The sequence below is a fragment of the Mobula hypostoma genome, chromosome 11 (assembly GCF_963921235.1).
Source record: "Mobula hypostoma chromosome 11, sMobHyp1.1, whole genome shotgun sequence".
Classification (NCBI taxonomy): domain Eukaryota; kingdom Metazoa; phylum Chordata; class Chondrichthyes; order Myliobatiformes; family Myliobatidae; genus Mobula; species Mobula hypostoma.
The window spans coordinates 49,144,971-49,167,321 of record NC_086107.1 but is presented as its reverse complement, the minus strand read 5'-3'; the positions used below and the strand labels follow the sequence as shown (position 1 = coordinate 49,167,321).

Genomic DNA, 22,351 nt, shown 5'->3' with positions numbered 1-22,351 from the left:
AAAAAGTAGTTTAAAACATTTAGAGATTATTTCCACTGTTGCATTTGAGAGAAGAGGCTGATATTTCTGACACAGATGTCAGATGTGGCTGAGTTGCTGGAACTCAATGCTGAGTTCTGCTGGAGGGCTAAGGGTTTAACTAGTTTGATACTCCTGTGAGTATTGATGGCTTGCTACATTTTGAGTGCGAGGTTACGTTGATTCTGTTATGTCCTGTAAATTTCCCGGCCTGTGTTTCCTCTATAACCTGCCTTGCAGTTTCCTGGTACAGCAATTCCCCTTCCATTGCTGGTACCTGCTGGAGACTGCTTAAAAACAAGGCCACTCCCACCCCAAACAACAGGAATTCTGCAGATGCTGGAAATTCAAGCAACACACATCAAAATTGCTAGTGAACGCAGCAGGCCAGGCAGCATCTCTAGGAAGAGGTACAGTCGACGTTTCAGGCCGAGACCCTTCATCAGGACCCCACCCCACTCTCTCCCTCCACTCTGCAGCCAGCACTACCACGACCATACTCCACCCTTTTTCCCTTTACCCTAACTTTAGTTTACTAAATATATTTTGTCTGTAATTCCTGCCGTAGCCTTAGCCCTTTGTGTCACTTCCTGAGGGCCGAGGTTGTAACAATTCCCAAATTACTTTCTCTGGGAGTGAGAGATCCCATGGCACATGTTTAGAAAACAGTATGAAGTGTTTCATTAATCTTTCTCACATTCACTATGTAAAAATAATGAAGGCTCTAAAAGATAATAGAAACAGAATATGACTACCATAGTCACAGTGCACTAATGTTATATTTGGCTTTCAGTATATAAGACCGTAAGGTATAGGAGCAGAATGAGGTCAATTGGCCCATTGAGTCGGCTCCGTCATTTAATCATGACTGATCCATTTTTCCTCTCAGCCCCAATCTCCTACCTTCCCCACCCCCCCCGCCCATATCCCTTCACGCCCTGACCAATCAAGAATCTAGCAATCTCTGCCCTAAATATGCATAAATACCTGGTCTCCACAACTGCCTGTGGCAATGAATTCCACAGATTCACCACTCCCTGGCCAAAGAAATTCCTCCTCATCTCCGTTCTAAAGGGACGCCTCTCTATTTTGAATAAATCCCTTCCACATTCACTCTAGCAAGGTCTTTTAGCATTCAATAGGTTTTAATTAGGTCACCCCTCATTTTTATAAATTCCAAAGAATACAGGCTCAAGTATATTGGAGCTGTAGCAATGCTAATCAAATGATATACTAATAATAATATTGCCACTATAGAAATGTAATGACATTGGTGAGATACACGTTTTCTCCTTGTAGGCATTAGCTGCGTTAAAGTTACGTTAATCTACCACCTCAACTAAAGGTACATCACCACAGAATGAGGATTTTTATTTTATTATCATTTATTTAATCCCCAAATTGTGCTTAAACACAATGGGTGGTAATTCAATCCTAGCCTACTGTAAAAGTATATAAGGAAGAGGAAATACCATTGAGTACCTTTCTTAGGATCTACATCAGGTTGTAGAGGGGCACGGTCCTTTTACTCTGAACCAGATACACGGGATTAAAATAAGCTTTCATTGCCAAAAGTAATGGCCTAAAATTACACAAATTTAGATAACCAATAAATTATATACTTGTGAGCCTTACATCAGTTTAACTAGGAGATTATAGGGTGGCAAGCCTTACATCAGTGGTAGGGAAATTACTGAATTAGACTTTTTGGATCTACCCATATCTGGCAAATAATAAACTTACTGGGGAGAGGGAGTTTGTCTTGCAAACATGGTTGAGTTCCATTTAAGGAGATGACAAAGATGGCTGAGATTAAGACTGTGGATGTTGTAGAGTACATATAGACTTTTATAAAGCTTTTGACAATGCCCCTTATGATAGGCTGATCCATAAGATTAAGCCACATAGGTTCCATGGTAACTTAGCATATTGGATTCAAAATTGGCTTCATCAGAAGACAGAGAGTAGAGGGGAAGGGTGTTATTCTGAATGGAGGTCTGTGACCACTGTAGTTTGTGATTATATATAACTTGGACAAAAATATCAGTGTGCTGATTAGTTAGTTTGCAAATGATAAGAAAATTGGCAGAATTGTGCAGAATGAGGAAAGTAGTCAAAGGATTCATCAGGCTATATAATTAGAAATTGGTGAAAGTGGAAGTCAAAAAAGTTGAGGCATTGTCACATGCACAAGTAACTGTAAGCACAAGTGTAATGAAAAACTTACAGCAGCATCACACGCATATAGCATTTGGTAAATATTCACAAGGAAAACATAAATTAGAGATTATTTTTACAAGTTCACAATAAAAACAGAAAAAAACAAAGTCCATTTTCGTGCGAAGTGGTTATAATCTTGCTAAACTGAGTTAGTGATTATGGTTTTTTTTTATTTTTTTATTTGGACACATTTTGTACAGGCTTTTTTCAAGAGCTGGTTGGTTGAGAGCTATGGCAGATGGAGTTCAATTTGGACCAATGTGAATTGTTGCACATGGTGAGGCCAAATATAAAAGGAAAGTATGTATCAATGGCAGAATCCTGAGGAGCACTGATGATCAGAATGATCTTTGGATGCAAGTCCATGGCTCCCTGAAAGTAGCAACCCCATACATAAGGTAATAAAGAAGCTGTATGGCATATTTGCCTTCAACACTTGTGGTTTTGAGTATATAAGTCGGAGATTTTGAGGATAGAAGTAGGAAAGTCATGTTGCAACTGTATAAAACTTTGGTTAGGCTACATTTTCAGTATTGCCTGGAGTTCTTGACAGCACATTACAGGTAGGATGTGGAGGCTTTGGAAAAAGTGCAGAAAATGTTCACCAGTGAGTTGCATGGATTAGCAGCAGCTATAAACAGATGATAGACAAATCTGAACGCAAACAACAGGAATTCTGCAGATGCTGGAAATTCAAGCAACATACATCAAAGTTGCTGGTGAACGCAGCAGGCCAGGCAGCATCTATAGGAAGAGGCGCAGTCGACGTTTCAGGCCGAGACCCTTCGTCAGGACGAAGGGTCTCGGCCTGAAACGTCGACTGCGCCTCTTCCTATAGATGCTGCCTGGCCTGCTGCGTTCACCAGCAACTTTGATGTATGTTGATAGACAAATCTGGATTGTTTTTTTCTGGATTTTTTTGAAGAGCAACTTGATAGAAGTATTTAAAATCACGAGAGGCATAGATAGGGTAGAGTCTTTTATTTTTGTAGGGTCAAATGACATGTACTAAAAGAAGATATCTTTAAGGTGGGAGGGGGAAGTTTAAAGGAAATTTACAAGGCATGTTTTTATACAGATGGCATTCAGTGCCTGAAATGTGCTGGCTGGCAGAGGGTGTATTGGAAACAGATATGATAGTATTGCTTGAGGTATTTGGACAGGGTCATGAATAGGTAGGGAATAGAGAGATATGGACCAAATGCAAGTAAGTGCCATTAGTTGGTTTAGCACTGTCTATACTAGGGAGTCTAAGACCAGAGGATACAGCTTCAGAATAGAGGGACATCCATTTAGAACAGAGATGAGGAGGGATTTCTTCAGCTAGAGTGTTGAATCTATGGAATTCATTGCCAGAGGCAGCTGTAGAGGTCAAGTCATCGGGTATATTTAAGGCAAAGATTGATAAATTCTTGGTTTATCTGGGCATGAAGGGATTCCAGGAGAAGGCAGGAGATTGAGCCTGAGAGGGAAATGGATTCATCTTGATGAAATGGCAGACCTGACTCAATGGGCTGAATGCCCTAATTCTGCTCCTATATCTTATGGTATAAAATAATGGGTTGCAGGAATTTTTCCTATAATGTTCTATGTTCAACTTTCTAAATATAAAACAATTGTTGCTGAGTTTAAATTCACAACGGAAAAATGATGAGTGACAAATGATTAGCAATATCATTCTTATCTGGTGAAAATGAAAATGTCACATTGTTCTGGTCAAATATGCTCCTTTAGTGATGAATCATATCACATTAAAGTTACGATAAGAAGATGCACAACTTTGATTTATTTAGACTTTCACTACTTTTGCTGTTAAAATGGAAATGCCAATTGTCTATATTATTCCAAGGAAAGTGAACCTTCCTCAATTCGACATTGCAGAGTGTATATGGCATTCTATCTTGTGTGCATTCATTATAGATACAAAGGAATACAACAGAATTAATGAAAAACTACACACAGACAAGCAACCAATAAGCAAAATATGACAAATTGCAAATACAGAAAAACAAATAATAATAACACCAATAATATTGAGAACATGAGTCCATAGGTTGTGGAATCAGTTCAGTGATGAGGTGAGTGAAGTTGTCCATGCTGGTTCAAGCGCCTAATGGTTGAAGGGTTGATGGTTGAGCCTGGTGGGGTGGGACCTCGGACTTGTGTACCTCCTTCCCGATGGTAGCGATGGAAAAGAGTATAGCTTGGATGGTGGGGAGTCCTTGATGATGGATGCTACTTTCTTGTGCCACTGCTCCTGCCCATTAGAGATCTGTAGTTGAAGAATAACCTGGCATTATTGGAGAGGGTGTACCAGGTTATATATCCAGCAGTACTGACAAAATGGTATAAGTTTCTAACACTGGATGGTTGATGAGGAACTTGGTAGTGTTCCAATATACCTACTGCTCCTGCCCTTCTGGGCAGAAGAACTTGAGGATTTGGAAGATACTGTCAGAGTAGCCCTAAATGAGTGAAGGGAATAAATGTTTAAGGGATGCATTGGGTGTTAGTCAGGTAGGGTTGCTTTGTTCTGGTAGTCACAAAAAATTTGAAAATTTTTAATGTCACATTTACCTAAATGTATTCCTTGTAGATAGTGGTAAAACTTGGGTTGATGGGGTATCTTAGAAGGAAGGTCAAATTTTTACATATTTACATATGGATCTGAAAACTATTTACAACTTTCAGTACTTCAAGAAGAAACTCTGATGGTGATTCAGGCTATCAGATTTTATTACCATTCCAAAGACATGTTCAATATCCTCCCACAATGAATACCTGACATCATTCATGCTATTAGATGATTTCATTAAGTCAGCTAGCATAAAAAAATGATTAATGGTGTCCTGTAAAAACACAACCCACCCAATAAATCCATTATTAAAGGAATTTAGAGGGAGGAGGACATCATAATAACAATCTCATTGAGAAGGAACATATAGTACAAACTAACATTTACGTTAGCATAGGAGTATTTGAGAGATTTTAATTAAAGGAAGAAAGAGGAGTAACTTGTATATAAATATTCCCTGCACTCCCCATAATATTTCTTGCCTGATTAAGATTCGTGGCTTTTTCTAACAATCCATCAGCTTATGATTAGTATGACATTTGTTGAATAAAAATGCTGGGACAATTGTTAAATAATACCAATTTAGCTTTTTGTTTTACATAAAAATTTTGAGAATAAATTCATATCCTGAAGTGTGTCAGACAGTATATAGTCCAGCAAAAATGCCTAATGCTACAGTTTCAAAACAGATAATTCTAGAACGGAATGAGTAACTGTAAAAAAGTTTGGTGGAGAAAACAATTAACTTAAGCTGCAGACACGAGGAATTCTGCAGATGCTGGAAATTCAAGCAACACACATCAAAGCTGCTGGTGAATGCAGCAGGCCAGGCAGCATCTCTAGGAAGAGGTACAGTTGACGTTTCGGGCTGAGACTCTTCGTCAGGACTAACTGAAGGAAGAGCTAGTAAGAGATTTGAAAGTGGCAGGGGGAGGGGGAGATCCAAAATGATAGGAGAAGACCTTACACTTCCTCCTTTACCACCATTCAGGGCCCCAGACAGTCCTTCCAGGTGAGGCGACACTTCACCTGTGAGTCGGCTGGGGTGATATACCGCATCCAGTGCTCCCGATGTGGGCTTCTATATATTGGCGAAACGCGATGCAGACTGGGAGATCGTTTTGCTGAACACCTATGCTCTGTCTGCCAGAGAAAGCAGGATCTCCCAGTGGCCACACATTTTAATTCCACATCCCATTCCCATTCTGACATGTCTATCCACAGCCTCCTCTACTGTAAAGATGAAGCCACACTCAGGTTGGAGGAACAACACCTTATATTCCGTCTGGGTAGCCTCCAACCTGATGGCATGAACATTGACTTCTCTAACTTCCGCTAATGCCCCACCTCCCCCTCGTACCCTATCCGTTATTTATTTATATACACACACTCTTTCTCTCTCTCTCCTTTTTCTTCCTCTGTCCCTCTGACTATACCCCTTGCCCATCCTCTGGGTTTCCCCTCCCTCCCCCTTTTCCTTCTCTCTGGGCCTCCCGTCCCATGATCCTCTCATATCCCTTTTGCTAATCAACTGTCCAGCTCTTGGCTCCATCCCTCCCCCTCCTGTCTTCTCCTATCATTTTGGTTCTCCCCCTCCCCCTCCCACTTTCAAATCTCTTACTAGCTCTTCCTTCAGTTAGTCCTGACGAAAGGTCTCGACCCGAAACATTGACTGTACATCTTCCTAGAGATGCTGCCTGGCCTGCTACGTTCACCAGCAACTTTGATGTGTGTAACTTAAGCTGCAGGTCCATTCAGCTATCTTTTACTCAATTGGAGAAAATAAACTATAAGACACAATCTTTTGCCGGATTCCAGATTCAATAATTCAGGAAACATCCTCCTTGCATGCACTTTGTTGAGCCTTGTGAAAGTTCTGTGACTTCCAAAGAAATCAAGTTATATTTTTAACCTCTACAGAATACTGATCTAGTCTTTACAATTTCTATTCATTCCTGGACATCTCTAGAATCTGTTTAGCAAGCTGTTGTAATTCTTCCTCCATGGTGAGATTTATTTTTAGTAAGGAGAGCACAACTGTATACACACTCCAGGTGCATTCTCAGCAAGATCTTCAATAATTGCAGTAAATCCTCTTTACTCCTCTACTCAAATTTTCTTATAATAAAGCACAGCAAGCAATTTGCTTTTATCAGCTTTCAATGGTTTGTGTATATAGTCAACATCCTTCCTTACTCCATCCTGCCCTGTCTTTACACATAAATTTAATTTGCCAATAACCCTTTGAAGCATTTTAAATCCTCCTGTTTACTCAGCATCCCACCCAGTGTTGAGTAATCATTAAACTTGGATATACTGTATAATAATAGATGCCTTTGACAAAATATTGATAGTGTTTGAAAATAACCAAGAGTTATGCATTGACTTCTGATAAGATGAGAAAGACCAGTCTATTCCCATTCTTTGTTCTTTTTTTTCTGTCTGTTACCTAATTCTGAAACAGTACCAGTACATTATTCACAGTTCCATGTGACCTACCTCCTGCATAGGATTTCAACATATATCTTATGCAAAGCAAAATGTACTATACCTACTAACTCTTCTTTATCTTTTCAACCAGTCACATCCTCAAAGAACTCCAGAAGATTCGTCAAGCATGATCTTGCTTTCATAATCTTCAAAAGCCAAAGCCTCATAAAGATGACATTAATCATTAAGGGCCTCACCGTCTAAGACATGCCCTTTTCTCATTTCTACAACCATGGACGAGGTATAGGAGCCTTAAGACCCAAACTCAATGTTTTCAGGACAGCTTCTTACCCTCTGCCATCAGATTTCTAAATGGTCCATGAACTCTTGAATACAATCTCACTACTCTGTGTTTGCACTATTTATTTATATAAGAACATTTTACGTGTTGCACTCTACCATTGCCACAAAACAACAGGTTTTGCAATGTATGTTAGTGATAGCAAACCAGATGTTAATTCTGATTCTGATTCTAAATCTATGCTAATTCTGCTACTCCCATCATTCCTTTCCAGATCTTCTGTTATTACAACTTCTTTATGGATTCCCAGCAACCAACAGATTTACCCTAGTCACGGGGCAATTTACGATGACCAGTTAACCTACTAATCAGTATATTTTTTGACTGTGGGAGGAAACCTGGGCACCTGCAGTAAACCCACAGGCACACAGGAAGGAACATACAAACTTGTATACAGAGGACACTGGAACTGAACTCCAAACTCCTACATCCGAGCTGTAATAGTGTTGCACTAATCATGATGCTACCATGGCACACCCACTGATTAGATCATTAGTTCCCTGCTTTCCCTTTCCTTTTTTGGTCAGATAGTGGAGACCCCTTTGTTGCCCTCTATTCTGCAAGGACAATTCCAGCTGTGTAAAATTTTGAAAGCTGATAACCAAAGCATCTGTTAAACACTTCTTTCAACATTCTGATATGTAGTTCATTGATTCCTTAAGACCTGTTAGCTTTTAATCACACCAACTTCTCTATTACTTACTTCTAATGTTAATCCTGAGTCATCCTTCATAAACTTTGATTTTACAGTATTTATGGCTGTTCTTTTGTGTCACCTGTTGTGGCAGTAGATGTAAAGAATTTATTTATTTCTTTGGTATTTCCTTATTCATTCATATAAACTCCCCAACCCTGCCTTTAAAGGACACATTTATTCTTGCTTTTCTTCCTTATTAGGGGGAGAGATTGTGGATAGTGTCGTTATGGAATAGATGCAATTCTCTGTTGCAAGGGTCAAACGTCCAAAGACAGTTGTCGTCTACCAGGTGCTTGTGTTCGGGACATCCCACTTGGCCCGCAGAGAAATTTGATGTAAGGGGTAGAAGATCCAGTTGTCTTGGTCATTGTGAGTACCAATGATGTTGGAAGAACGAGGAAAGGGGTTATGCTGAGGAGAATTTGAGCAATTAGGTAGTAAATTAAAATGCAGAAACAGAAAGATAATAATCTCTGGGATGTTACCTGAGCCACATGCACACTGGCACAGGGTTAATAAGATCAGAATTAAATGCATGGCTCAAAGATTGGTGTGGGAAAAGAGAGTTTTGGTTTGTGTGTCATCGGCACCTATATTGGGGGGGGGGGAGGGAGCTGTTTTGATAGGATGGATCTCCACCTGAACCATGCAGGTACCAGGGTCCTGGCAAATCACATAACTAGGGCTGTGGATAGGGCTTTAAACTAAATAGTAAGGGATGGGTTCAGCAGCTTGGGAAAGAAAGGATGAAATAAAAAGAAGGAGAGAGCAGGAGAGGTTATGGAAGTCTCAAGAATAAAGAAAATGACAACATTTAGAAAGGGATAAGAACTTAACTTCAGCCAACATTGAGGTAAAATTGAATAGAAGAGTGGTGAGCACAGGATTTAATGGGTTTTACTTCATGCAGCTTATGAAATAGGGTAAAGGATCTTGTAGCACAGTGGAAGTTGACAGGTGTGATGTTGTGGGCATCACAGAGTCATGGTTGAAAGAAGATCATAGCAGGGAGATTAACCTTGTACTGAAATGACAGGCAGGTAGGCACAGGAGGTGGGGTGGCTCTGTTGGTAAATAAAAATGAAATCAAATCCTGAGAAAGAAGGGACATAGCATCAAAAATTTAGAATCCTTGTAAGCAGAGTTCAGAAATTGCAAGGATTAAAATAAAAATCTGAAGGGAGTTATATACAGGCTTCTGAACAGTAGCCAGGATGTGGGTTAAAAATTACAATGTGAAAATCTTTTTTCGATAATGTAGACTCAAAAATTTCCTCATATATATGGCAGAATAAAAACCCTAGGTTAGGTAAAAGGTATTTACAGAAACCTAAAACTGAGAGGGGCTTGCCCTCCCAAATTTCAGATTCTATTATTGGGCAATTAATATTCGATATCTGTGATTTGGATGTATCTTTAAATCCACAGTGGGTAAATCTTGAATGTAATTCATTACAAGGGTTTTCTTTGGGTTCGGTTTTAGGAACATCGCTTCCTTTTACTTCTTCCAAATTGTATAAACAAATGAATAATCCAATAGTTAAGCATACTTTACGTATATGGTTTCAATTTCGAAGAATTTTTGGGTTTAATCAATTTATTTTAGCAAGTCCTATTATATCTAATTTCCTTTTTCAACCTTTCACTATGGATCAAGCTTACTTTGATTGGAAAACCAAAGGTATAATACGTTTTCATGATCTATTTTTGGATAATTGTTTCATGTCTTTTGATCAACTTTCTAATAAATATAAATTACCCAGATCTCACTTTTTTAGATACCTACAGATTAGAAACTTTTTAATTACTGTTTCTCCTAATTTTCCACACCCATATCCAATGGACACTTTGGAAAAAATTTTAGATTTAAGTCTCTCTCAGAAAAGTGTTGTAGCAATTATATATAATATAATTATGAATTTATGTCCTGATGTTTCCAATAAAATTAAAGCTGTCTGGGAAAGTGAACTTAACATTATTATACCGATGGAAAAATGGGAAAAAATCCTCTATATGTGCTAAACCTGTGTTGATACAGTTTAAAGTAGTGCACAGGGCTCATATGTCTAAAGATAAACGATCTCGATATTATTCTTATATAAATCCTATATGTGATAGATGTCATTCTGAGATAGCTTCTTTAACTCACATGTTTTGGTCATGTCCTTTGTTGGAAAAATACTGGAAAGATATTTTTGACATTATTTCAAGGGTTTTGAATATAGACTTACAACCTCATCCAATTACTGCTATCTTTGGATTACCAATGATAGATTCAAATTATCTAACCTCTTCAGCACGTAGGATGATTGCATTTCTTACTCTAATGGCTAGAAGATCAATTTTGCTGAATTGCAAAGAGATTAACCCTCCTACAGTATTTCATTGGTTTTCACAAACTATGGTGTGTTTGAACTTGGAGAAAATTAGAAATGCGGTTTATGACCCTTCCATTAGATTTGAAAAAACTTGGAGGCCATTCATTCAGCACTTTCATTTGATGTAATTTGACCATTTCCAAACTTGTTTTATTTCTCTGTACTGTTGGTTGAGAGGAATGAAGTCGTCGACACTATGGTTTTCTTTTTTCCCATTTTAAAGTTGTTAGTATTGCCCAAGTCTTTTAGTTTAGTTGACTAATTCTGTTTAGTTTAGTTTTTTGGGGGATGGGGTTTGTTTTTTTTTCTTTTTCTTTTCTTTTTCATGATTTTTCTTCAGATTTTTTTTTGCTTTGTATTATTCTTTATTATTCTGCACAATTGGGAGCTTTGTTAACTTTTACTATTTGGTTTTACAATTACTCATTTTAAATGTAACAATGTATCTCCTACTACTTGTATTTTTGCTCGTTATGTTTTCATTCTATGAAATTAATAAAAAGATTGAAAAAGAAAGAAAAGGCATGTGAAAAAGGCAACATTCAAAGATTCAAAGTACTATCAAAGTATGTATGCAGGATACACCATGAGATTTGTCTTCCCACAGACAGCCATGAAATGAAGAAACAGCATGAAACCTGTTCAAAGAAAACATTGAACACCGAACGTGCAATAAAAGAAAGTATCTTGCAAATGGCAAAAAAATGAGTGAGAAACACGATACAAAACATCAAACCACAGAGTCATTGAAACAGTCTAGGAGTTTAGTTCAGTTCAGTTCAATTCAGCACTGTGTTGTTCATTAACTGCAGACCACAGTGCCAATCTCCTAATTCAAGACCACACAAAATAGCAATAAAAAAATGGAGTAACCAGTAACCAGAAATACATCATAACATGAACTAAAGAGTCCAATCCACAAAACGCAACAATTAAACTTTGCCCAAGACCCAAGACTCCTGCACCATCCTCCGGCATCATCGAGCAAGAGGGAGAGAGAGACCAGTCAAATGCAGCCACCTTCCTCCAGCAGCAACAAGTGAGAGGGAGAGAGAGAGAGAGAGACCGGTCGAACGCAGGCAGGCAGCACTGAACATTGGCTCGCCTTCTGCTCTCATCCGCGTTGATTTCAATCTTGCTCAACACGTTAATCAGTGAGATCGGCGAGAAATGGAGTCAATCATGGGTTCTTCAGGCTTCTTGCCTCCAGGCCACACACCCTGCTCGAAACCTCACTGAACTCCCTCAGAGGCAGCAAAGTACCAGATCGCACAGTCAGCCCGAAAACACACCATCATAGGTTCCAACAATAAAACAATCATTTTTTTTTAAAAAGCAAAGAAGTGAAAGAAGTAGTTTCATGAACTGTCTGAAGGACGTCGTCTTTGGTAGTGTTGTTTGCTGGTGCCATCTTCTTCAGCATCTTTTTATGATAGTCATAGGAAATTTCACTATACAGGTTGATTGGGAAAGTCAGGTTGCAGACTAAGGAGCTGGTGGTAGACCTGAGGAGAGCTAAGGTACCGGTGACCCCTGTTTCCATCCAGGGGGTCAGTGTGGACATGGTGGAGGATTACAAATACCTGGTGATACGAATTGACAATAAACTGGACTGGTCAAAGAACACTGAGGCTGTCTACGAGAAGGGTCAGAGCCGTCTGTATTTCCTGAGGAGACTGGGGTCCTTTAACATCTGTCGGACGATGCTGAGGATGTTCTACGAGTCTGTGGTGGCCAGTGCTATCATGTTTGCTGTTGTGTGCTGGGGCAGCAGGCTGAGGGTAGCAGACACCAACAGAATCAACAAACTCATTCGTAAGGCCAGTGATGTTGTGGGGACGGAACTGGACTCTCTGACTGTGGTGTCTGAAAAGAGGATGCTGTCCAAGTTGCATGCCATCTTGGACAATGTCTCCCATCCACTATATAATGTACTGGGTGGGCACAGGAGTACATTCAGCCAGAGACTCATTCCACCGAGATGCAACACAGAGCGTCATAGGAAGTCATTCCTGCCTGTGGCCATCAAACTTTACAACTCCTCCCTTGGAGAGTCAGACACCCTGAACCAATAGGCTGGTCCTGGACTTATTTTCTGGCATAATTTACATATTACTATTTAACTATTTATGGTTTTATTACTATTTAATTATTTATGGTGCAACTGTGACAAAAACCAATTTCCCCTGGGATCAATAAAGTATGACTATGACTATGACTATGACTATGAATACCAAGAACAGGAATTTATAGAATGTCTACGAGATGGCTTTTGGCCAGGATCACGAGGGAAAAGGAAATTCTGGATTGCATATTGATTAATGAACCAGATTTGATTAGGGAGTTTAAGGTAAGGTAACTCTTGGGAGGCAGTGGTCATAAATGATAGAATTCACCCTGCATTTTGAGTGGGAGGAGCTAAAATCAGATCTATCAGCATTACTGTTGAGTAAAGGTAACTACAGAGGCATGAGAGAGAACCTGGGCAAAGGAGTTTGGAAGGGTAACTGGCAGGGATGATGGTGGAGCAGCAAAGGCCAGAGTTCCTGGGAGTAATTTGGAAGACACAGGATTGGTTGATAATAATGAAGAAGAAGCATCCTAAAGAAAGGATGAGGCAACTGTGGCTGACAAGGACAGTTAAGGACATCATAAAAGCTAAAGAGAGGGCATATGGTATTGCAACAATCAGGGGGAAGCTAGAAGATTTGAAGATTTTTAAAGCCAACAGCATAAAAGGCAACTAAAAAAGCCCAAAGGGGAAAAAAGATGAAATATGACAAGGTGGTCTTCTCACAAATTCTGCCATGCCACGTGCCAGTCCAGGTGAGATGAAGGAGATTAGAAGATTTAACATGTGGCTCAAATCATGGTGTAGCTTAGAGGGGCATAGTTTATGGGACATTGAGGCTCCTTTTGGGGCAGGTGGAATCTGTACCACTGGGACAGGTTCCATTTAAACCGGAGAGGCACCAATGTGCTGGGCAGGCATATGCTTCAGTTAGTTGAGGACTGTGTAAACTAGGGAAAGGGATTGGGATCAGGGAACTTGGAACAATCCAGGCTCAACTGTTTAAACACCTTAGTGGAGAATAACATATTAGGATATAAACCAATTGTAGGCTTCAAAAATATATAAATGGGTTGGAATAGGATGAAAAACATCAGTAATAGACTAAGGACGGCCTGTATAAATGCAAGAAGTATTAAGAATAAAATAAATGAGCTGGAATTATATGCAAGAGCATATAGATATGAGATAATAGCCATAACAGAAACCTGGCTGATCTCAAAGGATGGTGATAAATATAATGTTAAAGGATATACTTTACTGAGGAAAGATGTAGGCAAGATGGTAAAGGTGGAGGAGGAATCATATACATAAGACAGGTTTTAAATGTGAGGCTGCTTATGATAAGAGATAAATCAAGACTTATTGAGGATATCTGGGTGAGAATTGAAAGCTATAAGGAAAGGAATAACATCTGATAGTGATTTTAATAAACAAGTCTATCAGAATATTAGTTCTGAGGGTGATGTTATAGTTACGGGTAACTTTAATTTCCCAAATATTGAATGGGAGAACCCAGAGGTTAATGGATTCCAGGAAACTGAATTCATTGAGTTATTGAATGATTGCCTTTTGACCCAGTATGTTAATGCACCAACAAGAGGGGCGGCCTGTCTAGCTTTAATATTCCGTAACAACTGGGATAGAATTTTGAGTACAGAAGTTGTTGAGCCTTTGGGAACAAGTGATCATAACATTTATAGTCTCGAAGTTTTTTGGTAGAGAATATCAGTAAAAACCAAAGCCATTAAATTGAATTTCAGAAAGGCAAAGTTTGTGCAGATGCAGCAAAGATTTCAGAGGGTAAGCTGGAAGGAACTGCTTGACATTGAGTCAGCTGAGGTCGGTTTAAAGAGGTAATACATGCAGTGCATGAAACGTTCATACCTATGGTTGAGAGAAGCAATAAAACAATAGATCAACTATATGGATAAATAAAGACATACATAAAAATTATTGAAGAAAAGACAGCTGTATAAGGAAAACAGAAAAAAAGAGTTAGGAGGGAAATTTGGATTGGCAAAGGGCAGTTTAAGAAGGATATTGCTGATAATGCTAAGATTGACCCCAAGACAGTTTTTTCAATACTTTAGTAGGAAAGAAAAAGTCAAGGAGGAAGTTCAGTGTATTAGGAATAATAGTGGGGTGTTAAATTATGCAGAAAAGGACATAGCAGATACTCTTAACTCATATTTTGCTGAAGTGTTCACCTGTGAAGATGTTAGCGACATGCCAGTAAGTATAGAGAAAAATAATATTGTTTTAGGTTACTTATAGATCTTAGAAAATGAGGTCCTGCTTCAGCTGGAAAAACTACAAGTAAATAAATCTCCAGGGCCAGACAGCATATATCCAAGGGTACTTGGAGAGCTCTGTGATTATATATACAACAACCAAACATGTGTTTTTCAGGTGTGTTATGTAGGACTAGATGTTAATATCCCTTATTTGCACCCCTGAGACATGCTGCCTAGACTCTGTGGGGTGGCCCAGTGAGTGGTGGCATCTTCTGGGTTATCAAGAGGGCGCCCTCTTTCCTCAGTGTTTCGCTGATAGGCCCACAACACCTCCGAAGGGTTCAGCAGTGAATCCCGGCATCCTGGGCTCACCCCCTAGCTGCCTTTCACACACTTGGGTTCCCAGATAGAATCCTTTCTCTTCATCCAGAGCCACTGACTACCCTTTTTCAGCAGCTCTGGAGAGGTCTTTGACTGCTTGTCAGTGTGTTTTCCCTCGCACTCCCAACTCCCAGAGTAGCCTTGAGGTTGATGTGGCTACAGATCCTCTGCAGCGTACTTCCACTGGTCGGATTCTTGCTTTCCAGCCACGTTCAAAAGTCAGTGAAGACTGGTGAAATCCCTAAGGACTGGAAATGGGCTAACGTTGTCCCAGTATATAAGAAGGGTGACTGCAATGACCCTGTATCTATAGACCAATAAGCTTAATGTGTGTTGCTGACAAGATAATGGAAACAATAATAAAGATTGAGATGGAAAAGCAGCTGATTTGAACAGGCATGTTAGAGAAAACAAGCATAATTTACTTGGATCTTCAGAAGGCTTTTGACAATGTACCCCACAAGAGGTTAATAGTCAAATTAGTAGGGATTCAGAGTAAGGTGTGTGAATAAGTGCAGAATTGGCTCAAAAGTTGAAGACAGCGAGTTATGGTGAGAGGATCATTTTCACACCTAGAAGTGGGGTACCGCAGGGATTAGTTTTGAAACCACTGCTGTTCTTAATTTATGTTACTGATTTGGAAAAGCAGATAACAAATAACTAGTAAAGTTTGCCAATGACAAAATTAGGGGATGGGCTGATAACATTCCGGCAGCAGAATCCAGATGTGGGTAGATAAATGGCGGGTGAAATTTAATGTAAGTAATGTAAAAAAAAATTACATATAGGAAATAGAAATACTTGATACAAATATAAAATGAGGGGCCTTGAGTTAGAAAGTGCACTCAATGAGAAGGACTTGTGCGTCCTGGTAGACCCATCATTACCAAAATCTAGACAATGCACAGAAGCGAGTAAGAAAGCTAATAGAATGTTGGGCTATACAAGGCATTCAGTTGAGTTCAAGACAAGAAACGTTCTCCTTAAGCTGTATAATGCACTTGTAAGGCCACACCTTGAATATTGTGCACAATTTTGGTCTCCATTTTGTGTGAAGGATGTGAAGGTACTGAAGAGAGTCCAGAGAAGGGTGACTAGACTCATTCCAGGTCTGCAGGGTATAAGCTATAAAGAAAGATAGAAAGAATCAAATCTTTTTAGCCTTAGTAGACATAAAATGAGAGGAGACATGATAGCAGTGTTTAAAATCATTCAGAGTGTAAGTAAAGTGGATGCCAGCTGCTGCTTCAAAATTAATCCAACATCAAGGACATGGGGCCATAGGTGGAGACTGGTTAAGGGGAGATTTCAGACTAACATCAGGAAGCATTTCTTTACACTGTAAGTTGTGGACACATGGAACAAACTACCTAGTTGTGTAGTTGAGAATAGTACCTTAGAGACTTTCAAATCTAAACTTGATAGTTATTTCAACACAATGTGTGAACAGCAGTTTAGTAAGCTTTGTTGGGCCAAATGGCCTGTTCTTGTAAAAAATTTATAATGCTCTAATCAATGTAAGCTAGCCAATAATATAAACGAGGATACCAAAAGTTTATTTTTTAAAGAGTAAAAGAAATGCAAGAGTAGACATCAGACAACTGGAAAATGATACTCCAGAGGTAGTAATGGGGAACAAAGAAATGGCAGGTGAACTGAATCAGTATTTTACGTCAGTCTTCACTGTTGAAGATACCAGCAGCATGCCAGAAATTCGAGTGTCAGGAGGCAGATGTGAGTATAGCCACTATTACTGAGGAGAAGGTGCTTGGGAAGCTGAAATCTCTGAAAGTAGAGAAGTTGCCTGGACCCAGGGTTCTGAAAGAGGTAGCTGGACAGATTATTGGGGAGGCATTAGTAGTAATCTTTCAAGGTCCACTAATGATTGGCAACATGCTAGAGTCCATTATTAAGGAGGAGGTATCGGGGTACTTGGAGGCACATGATAAAATAGGCCGAAGTCTGCACAGTTTTTTTAAGGGGAAATCTCGCCCAAACAAATCTGTCGAATTCTTTGAGGAAGTAACAGGCAGGATGGACAAAGGAGAGACAGTTGATGTTGTTTACTTGGAATTTCAGATGACCTTTGACACGGTGCTGCACCTGGGACTGTTAAAGTAGATAACAGCCCATGGTTTTATGGGAAAGATGCTATTGTAAACAGGAGTTTAGCTGACTGGATGAAGGCAAAGAGTGCAAATAAAGGGAGCCTTTTCTGGTTGGCTGCTGGTGCCTACTGGTGCTCCGCAGGGTTGGTGTTGGGTCTTTTACTTCTCACGTGACATGTTAATGATCCTGGTGATGGAGTTGATGGTTTTGTGGCCAAGTTTGCAGGAGAGGCAAGTAGTATTGAGGAAATAGTTTGCAGAAGGACTTAGACAGATTGGAAGAACTGGCAGAAAAGCGGCAGATGGAACACACTTTAGGGATGTGAATGACCATACACTTTAGTAGAAGGAATAAAGGCATTGACGATTTTCTAAATGAGTAGAAAATTCAGAAATCAGCATTTCAAAGGAACTTGAAGTTTCTAGTGCAGGATTCTCTAAAGGTTAACTCACAGGTTGAGACGATGATAAGGAATGCAAATGCAATGTTAGCAGTCATTTCAAGAGAACTAGAATATAAGAGCAAGGATGTAATACTGAGACTTTATAAGGCATTGGTTGGACTGCATTTAAAGATTGTGAGCAATTGTTGACTCCTTATCGAAGAAAGGATATGCTGGCATTGGAGAGTGTCCTGATGGGTTTGTGAGAATAATCCCAGTACAAGAGGATTAAACATTTGATGGCTCTGGACCTGTACTCGTTGGAGAATTATCTCATTGAAAGCTAACAAATTTTGAAAGTCCTAGATGATACAACATACAGAAAATGTTTCCAATCATGGGAGGATCTAGGACAGGAAGGCACAGTCTCAAAATAGAAGAAGGAATTTTCTTTAGCTAGAGGTTGGTGAATCTGTGGAATTCATTGCTATGGGCAACTGTGGTTATCAAGTCATTACCTATATTGAAAGTGGGTATTGATAGGTACCTAATTAGTAAGTGTGACAAAGGTATGGGGAGAAGACAGGTGAATAGTTTTGAGAGGGAAAATAAAGCAATCACAATCGAATGCTGGAGCAGGCTCAATGGGCCCAATACCTAATTCTGCTCCTACATCTTCGTACATACCCATAAAAGCTTTTTAACTTTACCTATAGTTCCTTCTTCATGTTTCTCACTAATTTACTCATATTTTACTTTCCCTTCAGCTATTTCTTGGAACTTCTTTGCTGAGTTATAAAATGTTTCCAATCCACAAGTTCACTGTTATTTCTAGCAACTTTATCAGTATCTTCTTTTGAATTAATTTGATTTTATTTTTTCAGTTATCCATGAATGATTTCTTCTGTCAGTTTTGTGCCTTAAAGGAATAAATTTATTTGCAAATCATTCCCTATTGTTTTAAGTGCTGTCCATAACCTGCCCACATATCTTTTAATATACAGGAGTTGTCTAATCCAATGTGTCCCTCACACTTCCAAAGTTTACTTAGTTTTAAGTTGTTTGGTGTTGAAAGTCCCTATTCTTGGATTGAACTAGAACATATTTCAAACTCAATGTAAAATTCTACCACATTCTGATTACTCTTCCCTGAAGTCCTCTTTACAAAAAGATTATTAATGAACCCTTTCTCCTTATACAAGACTAGATCTAATATAGACATTTTCTAATGTAGAAAGCCAACTTATTTACATTCCATGATTATTGACTTTCAGCTTATTGCCACTAATTTAACTTGTCCAGTCTTTATGAAGATTACAGGCCTCCATATTTACTGTATTACCCTGTTAATAGTTTCTTGATTTATACCCAAAACTGCACACTATTTGGTATGTTCTATGTAATCCCCACTAAAGTCCCTTTTTTTTAAGCTTCATCCCAGTTCTAGTTTTATGCCATGATCTGCTAAACCAAGATCCTTTGCCACAACTGAACAAATTTCTTCCATTAATAAAAGGATACCTATATATTTTCCCTTTTTAGCCAATACATCCTGAATGACAAATAACCTTGAATATTTAGCTCCCAATTCTAGTTACACAACAAGCACATTTTCTCATTGACAATTAGATCATACCCATTTACTTTTATCTCTGTTATTAATATATCTGCTCTATGGTGAATGCTACATGCATTGAGACACAGTACCTTTTAATCTCGCCCTTTTAACATATTTATTTACTTTGATTCTCTTTGCTGCTTGCAATTGCTCCCTCTGTTTATTTCCCTCACTGCTTTTCTTTCCTGCATTCCCTCAAAGATTCACACCCACATCTGCCAAACGAATCTAAACATCTCCAAACTCTCCAGCAGCCCTACAGCCCTACCAAAATGTCCAAAGAGGATATTGGCTCTGGTCCCCCTTATGTGCAAGCTACCCAGTTCTTACAGACCCCGCAGCCCCACAAACTATACAATGTCTCAGTAATCTAAAGCACTGTGTCTTGCACCACCTCTGAAGCCACATGTTCATTTGCTCTGTTACTGTGAAATGCTGAGGTTTGTCATGAGATTGTAGCCTTTGAGGTCCTGCTTCTAAATATCCTTTGCTGTATTTGTTACCATGAAACACTGAGGTTTGTCATGAGGTTACAGTTTATGAATCTTCTCCAAATCTTTTTTTTCCATTTCCTAAGGTCTGATTACAAAATGTTATCCTTTTTTTACTACCACTGGTTCTTGTGCTTCAACACGTCTATAAATGATAAATACAGGGGAAAAATGTTGACAATACTCAAAATTAAGATGTAGAACAATAGATACAAACTATTAGTATTTACCCCCTTTCTTCTTCTGTATTTATACTCTGGCAGGTATGGAGTAATGTCAGATAACTCTTGACTATTAAGCAAAACCTTATTGTGAAGGCTTGTAATTAGAGGCAACCTCTTGCAGTCTATTCCCTCCCATCATGAAGGTGTCATCTCAGCTCCCTCATGGTTCACATGTCCTGTCCCATTATTCTTTGTAGTATGCATGTTTCTACCACTGTACACAGCACACCATTGTCCAGAAATGTGTTTATACAATATGAGAGAGATGTTTATGGGTAAACACCTATAGTGTTTCTTCAACAGATAAATATCCCATTAATTTTATTTTATCCATGTACTCAGAATAAATGCCTCTTTTATATTGTTGAATGAATATCTAAAGAAACAGCAGACTCAGTGGCAAAAGACTGGCAAATGGAATAGAATGTAGGGAAGTATGAGGCCATGAACATAGCTAAAGGAAATCAAAAGGCAGATCATCTAAGTGGAGAGAGATAGAGGGATCGTGCGATCCAGTGAATTAATCACAAGCTGTCAAGCAGGTCCAACGGGTAGTTAGGAAGACAAACAAACAGCATTTTGGCCTTCGTTGCAAAGGTGTTGGATATTAAAAATGGGGGGGGTGGTGAATTTATAGAACATAGAATAGTACAGCAAATTACAGGCCCTTCGGCCCACAAAGTTGTGCCGACCCTCAAACCCTGCCTCCCATATAACCCCACCACCGCCATAAATTCCTCCATATATCTGTCTAGTAGTCTCTTAAACTTCATGAGTGTATCTGCCTCCACCACTGACTCAGGCAGTGCATTCCACGCACCAACCACTCTCTGAGTAAAAAACTCTTCCTCTAATTTGTTGCATTCTACAGGATATTAGTGATATCTCCCCTGGAAAACTGCATATTTTTGGTTCACAATGCAAATAAAAGATGGAGTAATATTAGATGCAATGCAAAGGTGATTCACCAGGCCAGTTCCTAGGATGAGAGAGAGCTCCTACCAAGAGAGATGAAATAGTTTGGTTCTGTATTCAATAAGTTTAGGAGAATGATGGGTGATCATATTGTAAAATATAAGATCCTAACGGTGTTGACAGGATTAATGACAGGATATTTTTACTAACAGGTGAGTCTCAAACAAGGGACATAGCTAAAGATGAAAGGCTGATTATTGAAACTGAGATAAGCAGAATTTCTTTGCCCAGGAGGGTAGTGAGTCTCTCAAAATCTCTGCCCTGGAAGGTACTGAAATTTGGATCATTAAAACCATTTAAACTGGAGGTGGATTACTATTCAGTAGATCAAGGATGGAGAGTTATGAAAAAATGTACCAAAGATGAAGGTATTAAATGATGACGCAGACTTAAAAGGCCTCTCCCACCCTTATTTTCTTGTGTTGTTGCATCAGTTTCAGTAACAGGGCTGTGGTTACCTATAACAATATCTCTAGATAAGAAGCAGCAACTGTAACAAGTTGTAAATGCAAATGGTACTGAAAGTGTGTAAATCACTGGCCAGGAATGGCTTGAGTATTCAGACCAAGATTGCTACCTGCTAACCTGTGTGAGCAATGAGAGAGTAAAACATAATGCTGAACACCGGACTGACCACATGTGCCCTTTACAAAGTGTAGTTGGATATGATCTCCTTTCCAAGCTCAGGGTTGTTTGTACAAAGCCTAGCACTCCGGCAACATTCGGCTAACCAAATATAGATTGGAAATTGAAGGTGGAGCCATCATTTGAGCACGTCACATGTTGCACACTGCATGTACCTTATTGAAATTGGCAGACGTACAGAGTCATGTCCATCACTATTGTGCTCAATATCTTGAACAGAGATAGATGTTGAGGTAATGTTGCAAATGACCCTTTTTTTGTTATCTGTTTTGCAGCAGGATGTCGGCAGCTGAAGGCAGGTTGAGTGCAAAAGCTCTATATGGTGAGTTGCAATTCTCCTGAGAGAACTTTCTCTTCCGGTTGTACAGCTCTTTAAGATTTGTGCACCTTGTAATCCAGTCTTGTGATCATACTAAAGTTAAGTTGCACCACCCTTTTTACCTCTAATTCTCTTTCCTTCATTCTTCAGGGGGTAAGGCCCTAACCCCTAGAATTCCCTTCCTGAACTTCTTTGTAATTCTATTCTTCTCCATCCTCTT

The 22,351-nt window shown here is 39.2% G+C and overlaps 1 protein-coding gene across 3 annotated transcripts in view; it reads left to right on the top strand.

Moving 5' to 3' along the window:
• Window positions 1–22,351, top strand: part of eps8l2 (EPS8 signaling adaptor L2) — a 213,547-nt gene that overhangs the window by 64,842 nt on the left and 126,354 nt on the right. For all 3 annotated transcript variants that reach the window (XM_063062022.1, XM_063062023.1, XM_063062021.1), the window contains exon 2: window positions 22,088–22,134. In XM_063062022.1, coding sequence (XP_062918092.1) covers window positions 22,092–22,134 — 43 coding nt within the window. In that variant the 5' untranslated portion in view covers window positions 22,088–22,091. The remainder of the gene's footprint in view (window positions 1–22,087; window positions 22,135–22,351) is intronic.